The sequence below is a fragment of the Camelus ferus genome, chromosome 10 (genome assembly GCF_009834535.1).
Source record: "Camelus ferus isolate YT-003-E chromosome 10, BCGSAC_Cfer_1.0, whole genome shotgun sequence".
In the NCBI taxonomy this organism is placed as follows: domain Eukaryota; kingdom Metazoa; phylum Chordata; class Mammalia; order Artiodactyla; family Camelidae; genus Camelus; species Camelus ferus.
In genome coordinates, this window is record NC_045705.1 from 71,090,184 (window position 1) to 71,104,910 (window position 14,727).

The 14,727-nt window shown below is 60.4% G+C and overlaps 1 protein-coding gene across 2 annotated transcripts; it reads left to right on the forward strand.

Moving 5' to 3' along the window:
- Positions 1-1,563: 1,563 nt before the first annotated feature.
- IFITM10 (interferon induced transmembrane protein 10) lies at positions 1,564-13,470 on the forward strand. Of its 2 annotated transcripts, none has more exons than XM_032490258.1 (3): positions 1,564-1,645; positions 4,409-4,861; positions 12,849-13,470. In XM_032490258.1, exons 2-3 carry the CDS (start codon positions 4,619-4,621, stop codon positions 12,996-12,998), a joined length of 393 nt encoding a protein of 130 aa, XP_032346149.1. In that variant the 5' UTR covers positions 1,564-1,645; positions 4,409-4,618; the 3' UTR covers positions 12,999-13,470. The 2 variants fall into 2 exon arrangements, with proteins under 2 accessions (XP_032346149.1, XP_032346148.1); XM_032490257.1 differs by lacking the exon at positions 1,564-1,645 and adding an exon at positions 2,737-3,534.
- The last annotated feature ends 1,257 nt before the right edge of the window (positions 13,471-14,727 follow it).

The following is a 14,727-nucleotide window of genomic DNA, read 5'->3' on the forward strand; positions in this document are numbered from 1 at the left end:
CTTGATGGGGCAGGGGTAAAATTTTCAGGGATGGGTAGCTCTGGAGTCCTGCTTGAAGCCCGCCCCCTGCAGGTGTAGGGCCGCGGCCAGGGCCACGTTTGGTCATCATCCTGGTGCCTTCTCGCCCTGCAGGGTTAAGGCTGTCGTCAGCCTGGCCTCGGGGGTCCAGAGGACTGCACCCCAGAGCTGAGCCCTAGCGGACACTTACTCTGAAAGGCGTTTACCCAGAATCGCAAGGAGGATCAATAGCACGTTCCCAGTGTTCTCTGCACCTGAAATCCGAGCTGGGAGCAGGCAAAGCTCTGCAGGGCTGCAGAGCTTCTGGGGAGACTGTCATCAAGGCTGGTGCACTGAGGGGCCTGTGGGACAGAGCCGCCAGGAAGGAGGCAGCCCTTCCCTCTCCCGGCCTGCCCGCTGACTGTCCTGGGCTCTGCCTCCGCTCTCTGTCCCCCTCAGTCTCCCACCGCCCACAGCCAGCCAGGGCTCGCCAGCTCACAGGCCCCCTGCTCCACTCGGCCCGCACACCGTGACCCTCAGTGGAGGCTCAGTAGGGGCTCCTGCGGGACACGCGGTTCCCTCTTCTAGAACACGGGGACAAGAGCAGTGGGACGCCCCCAGACCCCTGGATGCCGTGCTGGTTAGCGTAGCCGGCAGGGCCCTGGTGCTCCCACCCTCTGCTGGGCCAGTGCGGCCCTGGGCTGCCCGCAGGGGGCTCTATCCAGCTGGTGGGGATCCCTCAGGCCCTGGAGTCAGACTCTGGGCTCAGGTCCAGCTCCTGTGACCCAACCTGAGCCTGAAGCCCCTGTCTTTGGAAGGTGGGTGACAACAGGGCACTACCCGCTGCGGGCCTGACAGGATGAGGAGCCCCGCACAGCGCTTGGCATCCAGCCGCTCCAGCGCTGACTGTCCTCCGGCCAGCTCGGGGTGCTCTGCGCCAGTCGTGCGCCCGGGTGAGGACACCTGGTCTCGGGCTGAGCTCTGAGCAGCTGGCCTGAATCCCTGCTCCTCCCCAGCTTAGGGTGGAGACCAGAGGTGGCTAATACGCCTCCTAACCGTGGGCTCCTGGGGCCCTAGAGAGAGGCAGCTCGACCCCACCCAGCAGCCGGGAGCAGGTCCCTGTGGGCCCAGGGACCTTCCTGCGGCCTGGGGACCCGCTGGGCTTGGCACAGACCAGCCCTCTGGTCCCCTGCAGCCTGTCGGTGCAGTGCAGCCCCCAACAGAGCCCGTGGCCTGGGAGCAGCCTGGGAGCCTGGCCCCGGGGAGACCAGCTCAGACTCCAAGGAGCCCAGGTGTCCTCTGAGAGGGCTGCTTAGGCCAGGCTCAGCCCAAGGATGGGGTCCAGGTGCCCCCAGGCCAGGTTCCTGGGGAGGGGGCAGAGGGGGTTGGGTGAGGGAGAACTGCGCCCCGCTTCCCCACAGTCCCCGCCCACGCCCGGCCCCACACCTGTGAGCCTGGGCCCGGGCCCGGGCCCCGCCGAGGGCGTCGTCAGGGTGGGGGCGGGGCTTGTGCTTGGGAACCCCTCCCACCGGAAGAGGGTTTTCTCAACAGCTTTAAAGCCAACTCAGGTGCTGCCGGTTCCTGACAAGCCCTGAATGAGGCCGTGCCAGGGTCCGAGAAGGGAAGGAGAGAGCGGTGGGCTGGGAAGGTGAAGGGCCTGGTGAGGGGGTGGGGCCTGTCCAGGTACAAGAATGCCTGGCGAGAAGGGCTCAGGCTCAGAGCGCACAGAGGTTTGGGAGAGAAGGGGACTGGACAGGACCTGGCACAGGCAGGCATGAACGAGGAGAGGGGGTCCGGGACAAGGGCCCAGGCTCGCAGGAGAGGGTCAGGGAGAGAAGGGAGGCAGGTTGAGAGAGAGCAGAAAGGGGTTTCATGGGAGGCAGGTCTCAGAGCAGAGCCTATGGGGAGGACGCAGGGCTCAAGGGAGGGAGGGAGGAACCAGGCTGCCACACAGGAGGCAGCTGGGGGGAGGGGGGCTCTGGTGGGTCTGGACTCTTGTGGGGCTGGCAGATTGGTGAAGAGGACCCAGCTTAGCAAGGGGCCGCTGCACAGTGAGGTGGGGGCTGAGGAGGAGGCCGAGAGGGCTAGGGTTTCTCCGTGGTGGAGGGTATCATGGGGACATCTGCAGGAAGGGGAAGCTAGCTGGGGGCAAGTGTCAGAGAGACGGTGAAGGCATGGTGGGGAAGACGCCGGCTGGGAGGGGAAGAGACCTGGGGACAGAGGCACCCACAGGGTAGGGCGGCCAGGCTTGCAGAAAGGCCAGGGCAGGCAAGTGGCCTGAGCTGCAAGGAGATGGGTGTCACAGGGGCTTGGAGGGGACACCTGGCCCCAGGGGCAGCGGCTTCCAACAGCTGAGAGTTCATGGTCTCCAAGACTGGACTTGGTGAGGGAGCCAGGTTATGGAGGGTGGGGCTCGGGGGCTCTGGGCTGGGTGTGTGGGGTTCAGATTTGGGAAAAGGAGGGGACGGGAATGCCAAAGGGGGGTGGGCTCTGGAAGGACGGGGCCGAGTGGGGGCCACCAGGGCTCGATGAAGGCCTGGACTTACTCAGAATGTTGAAGCTGTGAGGTGCCCTGGGGTCTGAGGCTCCGGTCAGGGACAGGATGGTGCAGAGCTGGGCCCTCGGAGGAAAGGGGCTTGGTGAGGTGCACCCTGTAACTGGGGGCTTGGGGACTGGGAGGGGCCAGAGACTCAAGAAGGACAAGGGCCCTGGAGGGGGCTTGGTTGGGGGGCGCGGGTAGTGCAGGGCCAGGAGGGCAGGGAGGGGCTCGGCTCCGCAGGAGGGCCGGCTAGGGTGAGGGGGACAGGCTGGAGGCACCTGGGCTCTGGGGCTGCAGGGCTTGGTGCGGCTCGGCCACCCACCTGCCGGGCCTGGGATGTGGTGGGGAGGGGCAGGGTCCTAGATGCGGACGGATCCCTTGGGGATGTGATATTCCACAGGCGGGGAAGGGGCAGCACTGGAGGGGAGGGGGCTCTGACGCCATCTGGGAGCCAGGGTGGAGCTGAGAGGAGCACAGAAGGAGGTAGGGGCTCTCAGTCCCGGGGAGACGGATGGGAGGGCTCAGCGAAGGAACGGGCTCCGACAGGGGCTGGGGGCTCAGCCAGAGGAAGTGGGCAGGGACTGGGGTGGGGTGGGGTCCGGGGAGACTCGGGTGGCGCGAGCCCTGAGGTCTGGCGCTGGAAGGGAACCCCTGCCCGGCCGGCCCTGCACCCCACCCCCCGAGGGTCGCCGCTTCCGGCCGGCGCCCGCGGCCCCCACCCTGCCGGCGGGAGGAGGCGGGGAGGTGGCTGCGCCCGCCGCCGCCGCCGCCGCCGCCGTGAGTCAGGCTTGGGCTGCAGCCGCGCGGCCGGCCTGGCGCTGCGGAGGGAGCGCCGCCAGCCCCGCGCCCCTCCCCGCCCGCCACCCCGCGCGCTCCCCACGCCGAGGTCGGGCCGCCGGGACGCGGAGCGGCGGGACAGCCAGCCACCCGCGGGACGGCCGAAGGACGCGCGGACCGCGGCGCAGGGTCGGGCCCGCCCGCCGAGGAGTCTCCAGTAGGTGAGGGCGCGCCGTCCGGGCGGCTGCGGCAGACCCGGGCCGGCTGGGGGCCGCGGGGCCTCGGCGGCCGACCCCCGGGGCGGCGCCAGGCGCGGGCGCCTCGGGGCCTCTTTGGACAAGTGCTTGTTTCGCAGAGAGTCATTGTGCGTGTTTGTGGCACCAGGCGGGTAGCTTGCTGCGGTCGCGCGCGCCTGGGGTCCGGGCACCGCTTGGGGCTCGGGTTGGGGGCAGGGGCGATGGTGCGCGAGTTCGGAGCCCCAGCAGCCGCCGCGTTCATTCTCCCGCGATCGCGTCCGAGCCTGTGTTGCCGTGTGCGTGTCACAGTGCGGAGCTGTTTACCGGGCGGCAGCTCTGAGCGCACAGCGTGTGCCGGGGTCTGGAGAGCCGGGCGATGGTGCTGGCGTTTGCGGCGGATGTGTTGGCGGGTGCCAGCGTGCAGGTGCTCCAGAGAGCTCTGCTCCTTCTGCCAAATAGTGACGGGGCCGTGTCACTGGGGGTCTGCGTGCCCCGTGTGTGCCGGTGTCTGGGGCGCCGGTTGCTCCCTTTATTCCACGAGCGCGCCAGTCGGGGTGCCGTGGGGAACGTGGGGGTGTTGCTGTTGCGTGTCAGTGGGTGAGTGTTTGTGCACAGATGGAAAAGTGACGAAAAGCCCCCAAGTCCCTGCCAAGGCTGCTGCGAGGGCTTTGGCATCATTGGTGGCTAGAGCGGTGGGGGGGGGGGGGCAGGTGGCGGCAGGCAGCTGGCTGCCTCGGCAGGGGTTTCCATGTCCTTTGGGGCTGTCGATGGGGCCGCAAGGGAGATGCTACAGGGTGCCAGGTTGGACGCTGGAGGCGGCGCAGGACCTAGCTCATTCTTCCTCACCCTCTCCCTCCAGGCCCAGGGCCCCGGCCAGTACCCAGCCCCGCTGGGATCCCCAGCCAGCACCACGGACGGCACCCAGGAAGCCCGAGTGCCCCTGGACGGGGCCTTCTGGATCCCCAGGCCCCCGGCAGGTTCGCCCAAGGGCTGCTTCGCCTGCGTGTCCAAGCCCCCCGCTCTGCAGGCTCCAGCGGCCCCGGCCCCCGAGCCCTCGGCCTCGCCCCCCATGGCGCCCACTCTCTTCCCCATGGAGTCCAAGAACAGCAAGACAGACAGCGTGCGGGCCGCCGGCGCTCCCCAGGCCTGCAAGCACCTGGCAGAGAAGAAGACCATGACGAACCCCACGACTGTCATCGAGGTCTACCCCGACACCACCGAGGTGAACGACTACTACCTCTGGTCCATCTTCAACTTTGTCTACCTCAACTTCTGCTGCCTTGGCTTCATCGCCCTGGCCTACTCCCTCAAAGTGAGTGGGCGGGGCGGGCGGGGCGGGGGCGGGGCTTGAGAAGCAGGGGGCGGGGCAGGAGGAGCAGAGTCACTCTGCCCCCTCCCTCTCAGAGAAATCCCGGTGCAGCAGGTGCCGAGGAGGGAGGGGCTGAGGAATAGAAGGATGGTGGGGGACCCAGCAAGAGGGATGTCACCCAGCTTGAGGCTGTCAGGGAGGGCCTGTCCGTCCCTGTCCTGAGCTGGGGAACCTTCCAGGGTGGCTTGGCAGGATTTGGGGTCCTCAGGGTCAAGGTCTCTGCACAGCCAGTTTAGTCAATGGGATGGGGACGTGGGACCCAGTGTCCTGTCCTCTGGGCGGCGGACATGGGAATTAGGTCTGGGCCAAGCTGTCCCTGAGCTTACGGTATAAAGCCAGCACCAGGAGGAAGAGGCCTTGGAATCCTTCCCCTGTTGATAGGAGGGGCGATGTCACTGCTGGAGGCCTTCTTGTCCAAGCCCCTCTCAGGGCACCTGGTGCCAAACAGGTACTCAGAGAGAGGCCATGGCAGACCGATGCTCTGCCTGCTCCATCACACGCAGTTGGTAGACCATCCATCCCGGGAGCCAGGTCCCATACACCCCTGCCCCATGCCCTGAGTGGGTGCACCTCCCAGAAGCCCCTCGCTGCTGTGAGAGTTCCAGCTGGGAGCAGAGCAGAGTGCCAGGCAGACAGGACTCCATCCCCCCGAGGGCCGAGTGGAGAGAGTTGGACTGAGATTCAAGGAGGGAAGCTGTGATGGGCTCACCCTTGGGGTTGGGAGATCCCTGCGGATGTGTAAGGACCAAAGAGCCCTGGGCTGCTGGGGCCCATCGGCAGGAAGAGGGGGTGGACTTGGACACCGCCCCCCACTCCCTGTCCATCACCCGGAAGGGCCTGGCTCACATCTTGCCAGCTCATCACTTTTCCTGAGCCCAGATTTGACTGTCCAAGGCCAGGCGCATCTCACTGACTGCATCTCACTGACTGCAGCTGCCCAGCGGGGTGGGGGAGAAACAGGGGCTGGAGGGGGAGGAGGGGCTGGGCCGGGAGTAGGCCGCTGGGACAGCACTGCCTCTGAGCACCTTCAAGCACTGAGTCCCCCCCTCCCCTGGCCCGGCATCACACACTCCGGCCCCTGGCTTCCCGTCCTCCTGACTCACCCTCACCCACCGCCACTCACCAGCGTCTTCAGGCCTGTGCGCCCAGCCCCAGGCTCCACCACACGGGGCCTGGGTGGAGTGTGTGTGCGTGTGTGGGGGTACATGTGTGAGCGTGCAGAGTGCACGAGTGTGTGCATAAGGTGTGAGCACGCACGTGTGTAGGTGCACGCATGAGGTGTGTAGGCGTAAGTGTGTTTGTAACCGTGTGTGAGTGTGTGTGAGGGTGGATGTATGTGTAATTGTGTGTGCACCTGCATACAACTGGGAGTGTGCATGTATGAAATTTAAATATGTGCGTGCACTGTGTGTGCACATACAGATGTGTGTGTAACTGTATGTGTAGGTGTGAATGCCTGCATGTGCATTTGTCTGTGTGTGAGTGCATGTGCCTGTGGGCTGTGGAGACAGCAAAGGGAAGGGGTCCCGGGAGTTGGGGGGTGAAGCCCCCAGGCCAACCTCAGCTCTGGCTCCCCCGGGCTCCGGCGGAGCAGAGGGCCCAGTCACCGGGCAGCTGGCAGGGCTCTGCCTCCCCCGTGCCCACTTGCCTTGCTCAGCCAGTGGCCTGTGGCCGTGGGTCAGGTGGGGCTGCGTGGATTCTCGTGGCGGCAGCCAGCTGGCACAGGGCGGGCCCATCTGCCGTGGGCTGTAGGTAGGTCACAGATTTCTGAGTGGTGCAGAACTCATGCTGGGCCCAGGGGGTGGGAGTTGGTGCTTCTGAGGGGCAGGCTGGGACTCACTGTGCCTCCAGCCTGGGTTGCGCCCTGTGTCCCTCCTGGGAGCAGGGTGTTCGAGGGCAGGAAAGCTTGGCGCTTCCCTGGGAGGGGTGTGCAGGGTGAGCTGTCTCCGTCCTGGGCAGCAGGGAGGACAGACTGGCTGGCACGGGCTCCTGCGCCTGGGAATTTGTCCCATCTGTCCATCCAGCTGCACGTCTCCTGGCCTGCTGCACCCTACATGGTCTGCAGCCAGTCCTGGGCACTTCCAAGGGCACCTGACGGCCGTGGGGTCAGAAGGCCGTGGCTCAGTTCCCAGCATGGTCCCTTAAGAGCAGTGAGCCGCTTCGCTTCACTGAGCCCGTTCCCCCATCCGTTCACAAAACACATCAAAACAAAACGACATTCAAGTGAGCACACCCGTGAGCAGGGCAGAGGCTGGCATTCAGGGCATATGAAGGGAGCCCTGTGTCCCTGCCCACCCTGTCTGCCTGCCCGCCCGCTCGGCCCCCACAGGCCAGGCATCCGATGCTGGCTGAGTCCGCACCACGCAGACGGCCTGGGGAGGCGCAGACACAATTCCCCATTCACGCCTGCGGCACAAGCAGCTCACAGGACCGCGGCTCCCCATGCTTGGCCGGGAGAAGTCCTGACTCCTCATGCTGGCATTCAAGGCCCTGCGGGACCCGTTTCTGGCCATCTTCCTAGGCTCACCAAACGCTCCGCCCCCGCCGTTCTGAGTCACTGCGCTGCTCCCTCAGCCTGAGACTCTTGTGAGACCCGGGTCCCCTCCTGCCGCCTCCCTCAGGCCGACTCTCCCTCCCAACCAGAGAGCCCCCTGCCCTGCCCACAACAGCCCGCTGCCCACCCAGACCCGACGCAGGCCGACCAAGGTCGGGGTCAGAGGATGCTGGATGACTGGGCGGAGGGACCGAGGATGCGGGGGAAGGTGAATAAGCAGCAAACGTTTCGGAGGCTTCACTCCCAGCTGGGGGTGAGGCTGGGCTCAGGCACGGCCACTTCCCGGAGGAGGCAGCTTTTTCTCTGGGCCTTGAAGGATGGCTGAGGGGACGGGTGTTCCCGATGGAGAAAAAAACCATAAGCTAACAGACGAGGGTGGGGCATCGCAGGGAGCAGTAAGCCCCCATCATTGGTGGGGCGCAGAAGAAGGTAGTCCTGGAAAGGCACACTGAGGCCACGCGCTCAAGGACTTGGAATTCCACACGAGGGGTGTGGGGGACATGGAAGGGAAAGGTGATCAGAGCTGGAAAGTCTGCCGCCAGTGTGGAGGGAGGGCACGAGAGAAGCCCAGAGGCAGAGAGGAGGGAGGTCCCAGTGCCGGGGTCCAGGGGAGAGAGCCTGTGCTTGACCCAGGGTGGGGCGGGGGCAGGAGGCGGGGAGCAGGTGTGGTGAGGGGCTGGTGACTGTGCCTCGTGTTCCTCCTCATAAACTGGGGCCGTACTGACCTCAAAGTGGCCATTTTCCAGCACTTTCTGTTCATCTTTCTCAGTTTATTCATTTATCCATCTAGCTGTACATCCTTCATCAATATGGGTTAACGTGTCAGAAATCAAGCCAGCGAAGCTTGCACAAATGCCCCCTCCTGGGGTCTTCCACGGCTCCTTTACTTCAGCAGGTCAAACCAAAAAGCCTTGAAATTGTCTCAAATTCCATTCCGGTTCGTGTGTGTGTGTGTGTATCGCACTCCATGTCTGAGCCTCGCAAATACCGTCAACTCTATCTTCAAAATAGATTTTTTTAAAAAGATCAGCTCTTAGCACCTTCATTGCTCTCAGCCGTACGACCACCCTGATCACTCACCTGGGCTATTATTAGGCTTGTCTCAGCTTTCGTCCAGCCTCTGCCCCGTAAGTCTGTTTTTCACCCAGCATCCAGAATTACCACGTTAAAATGTGCCAGAGCATGTCATGTTTTCTGCTAAAAAGCTCCACAAAGCCCTCCACAATCTGCTGCTTCAGTTTGCTCTCTGCCCTTAAGCCTTACTCCCCCGCTTTGGGGTTCCGCTCCCCGCACACTGGTCCTGGTTATTCCTCGGAACCCAGGCACACTCCCGCCTCAGAGCTCTGTGCTCTGAGACATGTGTTCGCTGCAGGCAAACATATGAGTCTGTCACACTTTTCTAGACTTTACTCAAATGTCCCCACTCCATGCCTGCCTTCCCGAGCACCCAGCTGGAACTGCACCTCCCACAATTCTCTCTGCTGCCTGTTCCCTTCAGTTTTCTTTTTGGACATTTAACACATCATGTATTTTACCTATTTATCGTGTTTACCTTCCGTGTCCTCTCCCTAGAACGTGAGCTCCATGAGGACAGGGGACACTGTTTCATTCCCTGCCCTACGCTTGGGACCTAGACCCACAGTTACACAGAGCAGGCACTGAGCACACACTGACTGAGTTAATGAAGCTATCCATCTGCATGCATTAGTCTATAACCTATCCAACAGCCCTCCCTCTTTTCCATTTATCTGCCCATCGACTCCCCCAACACAATTCATATATCCGTCTATCCACCTGCTCCATCCACTTGACACACATTTCTTGTCCACATATGCATCTTTCCCGCCAACCCAGCACACGTCCATCTATCTGCCTCTCCCAACAATTCAGCATTTATTTCTAAATCCACGTACCCTCCTGTCCTACCCATCCAGCGCGCGCTCACGCCTCCATCCACCCACCTGTCCAGATTATCCAGGATGTATTCATGGGTTCCTCTACCTGCCTGCTCCCCCATCCAGCACACATTCCTGTATGTACCCAGGTATCTGTTCCCTGTTCCAACCACACAACTTAATTTCATATATCCACTATCTACCTGCCCCACCTGGCATACATTTATGTGTCCATCCGGCCACCTGTTCCATCCGTTCGGCATCCATTCTCAGGTGTTCATGTACTAGCTCATCCCACCCACTGAGCTTTCACATATCCACCTATGTACCAGCTCTACCCTTTCAGGAAACACTCACCTATCCATCCAGCTCTCCCTCCCACCCAGCATCCATTCCTGTGTCCATTTCCCTGTCTGTCCCGCACATCCAGCGTACACTCCGTATCTCCCTCCTTGTCATCCATCCACCTTCCCAACATCAAGGCACCTCTTCAGTCCTCCTCTTCCTAGACACCTTTACAACCAGCCACCATTCCCCATCCATTCAGTAACCCATCTTCCTTCCCACCACTCATCCATCCACCTGAAACATCCAGCTCTATCATTCTTTTCCTCATTCCAAGTATCCAACAAAGAAGTCATGATCAAGGGCTTATTTTTAAAATTTAGTGTTGTTTAAAATGAAAAATAATCAATGAATATAATTTACTACTTAATGAATTAGAGAAGAAATATATTTGTCTCGTGGTGGTTTTTACGAACACACTGATACACCTCTAACAACATGATGAACGTCATTCTGAGCAGTGAGCTTTGAGATGAAGATGGAGAGGAGGCTCCCCGCTATGACCCTTGCCATTCAGCATGGTTCTGCGAGTCTTGCCTCGTGATAGAAGAGCTTGCTTTGGACCAGACACTATGTGTGCTCAGGCTTTCTGTCCACCGACTCGTTACTCCCTTTCAGCAACCTGATCAGTAGGTGCTATTGTGACCTTCACAGTAGGTGTTACGGATGAGAATTCTTGCTAAGATTATGCAGCTGGTGATGGGAAAAACTGAGATTCAGATCCAGGCAGTGACTCTCTGGCATCTGTACTCTTTGCTTTGTTTTGGTTTGGATTTTTTCTTTTTTTTTTTTTTTTTGGTGGGGAGGTAATTAGATTTATTTATTTATTTATTTTTAGTGGAGGGACTGGGGATTGAACCCAGGACCTCATGCATGCTCAGCAGGTGCTCTACCACTGAGCTACTCCCTCCCCTCTGGCGTCTGTACTCTTAATCACTGTTCCATAGAGCCTAGGATAAGGACTTACAGGAAGAAATGGAACTGCTATTTAAGGTAGCTATGATTTATTACACAGAAAACTTGGCCAGTTATCGCAATGAGTGAATACGATAGTTTAGCTGGGTACAAAACCAATCTGCTGCATTATTGCACACCAGCAAAACCCAGCTGGCAGGATTCCAGACATCTCTTACGGTGTGATGACAGCCGAAATAAACAGACAAACACTAAATCTAACAAAAGATATAATAGCTCTTTCTGGAGAGAACTGTAACATTTTAGTCTAATGAAGACATCAGATAAGACCTGCGTAAGTGGGTGAGACACCGCGTTCTCATAAAGGAAAACAAAATTCAGTGATGTGGGTTCTCTCCAGAATCACTGGAATAAAAATTCCACACGGATGTAGACTTTCTCCTTCTCTCCTTCCCTTCCCTGGCCCCTCAGCACCTGCTTCCTTCCCTACCCCACCTCGGTTCTGTGCCATCCACGTGAAGTCACCCAGCCTTCCCCTCCCTCCCCCAACCCCTCCAACTTGTCTTCCTGCTCCATCAGCTCCATTGCCTCCTCCCCTTCCTCACCCGCTCTGTCCACCACTGGACATTCACCGTCTTCTTTTCCCTCTCCTCTGTCTGTTCCCTCCATTGTCCCACCTCCTCCATCCACCCACCTCTAGGAAATCCAGCCACCCAGCCACACTCCCTCCTGCCCAGCTGTGTCCCCACCACGTTAGCTACCCATCTGCCCTCCCGTCCACCTGCACCCCTGCCTTCTGTCCATTCATCCATCCACCAATCTGCTGCTGCAAAGACTTTCTCTCCCTGCCTCTCTCATCTCTCTCCCTCCCTCCCCTCTTCCTCCGGCCTCGCAGGCTTTGCTTTCTGTTTGCAGCAAGCCCAGGCCCACACTTCTTTGGGCTTCGTGGAAGGAGAGGGTGTGGAGTGGGGGGAACTCCTCAGACCCATCCTGGACGAGGGAGACACGCTCCCCAAGGACATCTCTTCACAGCCAGAGGACCTTGGAAATGGGTCCACCACTGTCCATGGGCTCCCTGGACTTACTGGGCTCCAGCCCACTCCCGGCACCTTAGCATCTCTGCTCAGACACCCTGGAGCTGCCTGCTGGCTATGAATAGTGCATATTCTCAGGGAATCCCAGTTAATTTTAAATTAGGTGAGACCAGTCAGATTAGGACACACTTGTGCTGCCCCATCGTCCAGTCATATCACTCCCTCTGAGGCCAGCTTCCTCTTTTATTATAGTTACTTATGTGTCCAGCATTATTGAGATCTAATTGACAGGCAGAATTGTACAAGCTTCAGGTCGACAACGTGGTGATCTGATCCATGCTTATATTGTGAGATGATTTCCACAGTGGGGCTGGTTAACATCTCCACCACCTCACGTAGTTAGCTTTTTTTTTTTTTTTTTTGGTGGTGGTGGTGGTGGTGGTGGTGGTAAGAACACTGAAGATCTACTCTCTTAGCAATTTTCAAGTATATAATCCAGTATGGTTAACAATCTGTTTTATTTTAAATATTTTTAGATTTACAGAAAAGTTGCCCCCCCAAAAGAAAAAAAGAAACACAGAATTCCTGCATATCCTTCACATAGCTGTCCCAGTGTTTTGGGTTTTTTTTTTTTAAATTGAAGTATAGTTGATTTACAGTGTTGTGTTAGTTTCAGGTGTACAGCATAGTGATCCAGTTAAATATAAAAGACGCATATATGTGCGTGTGTATATATATTCTTTTGCAGGTTCTTTTCCATGAGAGGTTATTACCAGATACTGAATCCGGTTCCCTGTGCTCTGCAGCCGGTCTCCATTGGTCATCTGTCTTGTATACAGTAGCGTGTGTCCTGCTCCCAAACCCCTGGCTCATCCCTCCGCCGCCCCTTTGGGAACATGAGCTCTTTTTCAGTCCCGACGTCCCAGTGCTGGCGGTGGCCCGCACTCGCCTTTTCCTTCGCTCCCTCTATAACTGACTACACGTTATTCGCTTCGTGCGCTGCTTGCGAGTGAGTTTCGCGCGGCGCCCCGGCCCCGCCCCCGACACGTGCGCGTGCGCTTCCTCCGCAGCTCCGGAACCAGGAGCCGCCGGGCTCCGCGCCCGCGCGCCCTCCCGCCGCGCCCGCCCACCCCCGGGTCTGGCCCCCTGGTCTGGCTGCTGGTCTCACCTCCTCCCTCTGGCTTCAGGTTCGGGACAAGAAGCTTCTCAACGACCTGAATGGCGCGGTGGAAGACGCGAAGACGGCCCGGCTGTTCAACATCACCAGCTCGGCCCTGGCGGCCTCCTGCATCATCCTGGTCTTCATCTTCCTGCGGTACCCGCTCACCGACTACTGAGGCCGCCCGCCTGGAGACGGAGCCCTGAGACGTGGTCGCGTTCGTGATGGGCGCGATGCTGGATGCTGAGTGGTCGGGGCAGAGCAGGGCGTCTGCCCTGGGGCCCCCCCTGAAGCTGTGAACCCGGCAGCAGGGCCATCAGAAGCTTCGTACAGTCAGCGGGCAGCGAGCTTTTGCCTCCTGGCTCTCCGCCTGTTTCTTGGGCCCGTGGTTTCCTCCTGTGCTGCTGCACCTTGGCTCCCAGTGGCTGCCCTCCCTGCCCGCCTGTGCCCCCTCCCGGGCTCCTGGGGCCCCTCAGACCTGACACCCAGCAAGAAGGGCTTCTGTGGGAGCCTCCCAGGATGGGGGGGGGGGTGGCTGCCAGCATCTGAGGACTCACTCCATCCTCCCCGACCCCGCCTCCTTCAAGCTGTGACCCTGCTCAGAGCTCTTGTATCTGTGAACTTTCAATAAAATTCCTGCCCAGCTCTGACCCCGCCTCCTGTCCTCTACATGGGAGGAGGGGTTGCCTATGCAGGATCTGGAGGCTTTGGGGCCTCCATTCAGGCACTGCCTGGTGGCCCAGGGCCCCCACTGCTGCCTCCCACTGACTTTGCTGGGGAACGTCTACTCTGTAACCCAGCTGGTCTTCTGCCCGCTGTGCGAGAAGGGACTAAGCAGGGCTTTTGATGGCGTGTCCCCCGAACTCAAGACCCCACGAGGATCAGGTGGCCTCCTTGGAGACGAGGGACGGGGGCGCAGCTGCCCAACTGGCTGAGAGTGGGAGCTTTCACCAGGACGGAGCACATGGCAGTGGTGGCAGCACCCTGGCCTATCCCTGTCCCTCTTGGGACCCAGGACCCGGGCAACTTCCTCCAGTCCTCTCCTGCCCGTCTCCTCACCCCCGACTTGGGGACGTGGTTTTCCTGCTATTCGGGGTTGCTGTGAAGGTCACCAGAGGGGAAAACAAGGTATCAACTGGGGGTTGGTGTTCCAGGGTCGAGGTCAGTGCCGGGAACCAGGGCGGCGATGCTTCAGCGGAGGTGAACCCACAGCCGGTGGGGGTCGGCCAGTCCTGAACACAAGCCTGAGGAGTCTCAGGGCAGGAGAAGAGCAGCCCCGAGTCAGTCAGCCCGGGGCTGCGGTGGGGCGGCAGGCTGAGCGAGCCTTGAGTCCAGCCCTTGCCCTGAGAGGGACACGGCTGGTCTGGGAAGCCGGAGGGGGCTCTGAGCAGCTCAGGTGCAGACAGGGGAGGACTCTGTATCCCGGAGGGCAGCCCAGAAGCTCGTTTTCCGTGAGCCTTTGAAGCCAGTGGGTGGCTGGCCGCCCGCCCGAGTCCCAGGAGGAAGGGCATCGGCATTGAGGATGCTTCTGCCAGCTTCTCCCTGGGACGTGCCCGCCCAGCGGAGGCAGTCAACCCACATCAGGAAACGGCACCCTCGCCCTGCAGCCAGCAAAGGACGTTTCCATCCGTTCAGCAGGTGGGCTCGCAGCCAGCCCAGAGGCTCCAGCTGCCTCCATCCCGCTCAGGAGAAGAGCCTGCGTCCCAGGCAGGTGATCCTGGTGGGTCAGACACTTCCAGTCCTCAGCAGGCAGCCGGTGGGCGTGAGCTCCTGCCTGGGTCTCGGCTTCCAGGTCTGTGTCTTTGCCTCTCTGGGCTCTTCCCTGACCTTCTGTCTCCCCTTCCCCTTGCACTGCCCCCTCCCCACTTTTATTTGATTTCACAGTGCCTGGAACACACTGGCTGTCA

Bases quoted from the DNA above. Each gene is read 5' to 3' on its own strand.
- IFITM10 (XM_032490258.1), top strand. From the start codon at position 4,619: ATGGCGCCCACTCTCTTCCCCATGGAGTCCAAGAACAGCAAGACAGAC. The intron at 4,862-12,848 runs GTGAGTGGGCGG...CTCTGGCTTCAG, and splicing joins CCCTGGCCTACTCCCTCAAA to GTTCGGGACAAGAAGCTTCT.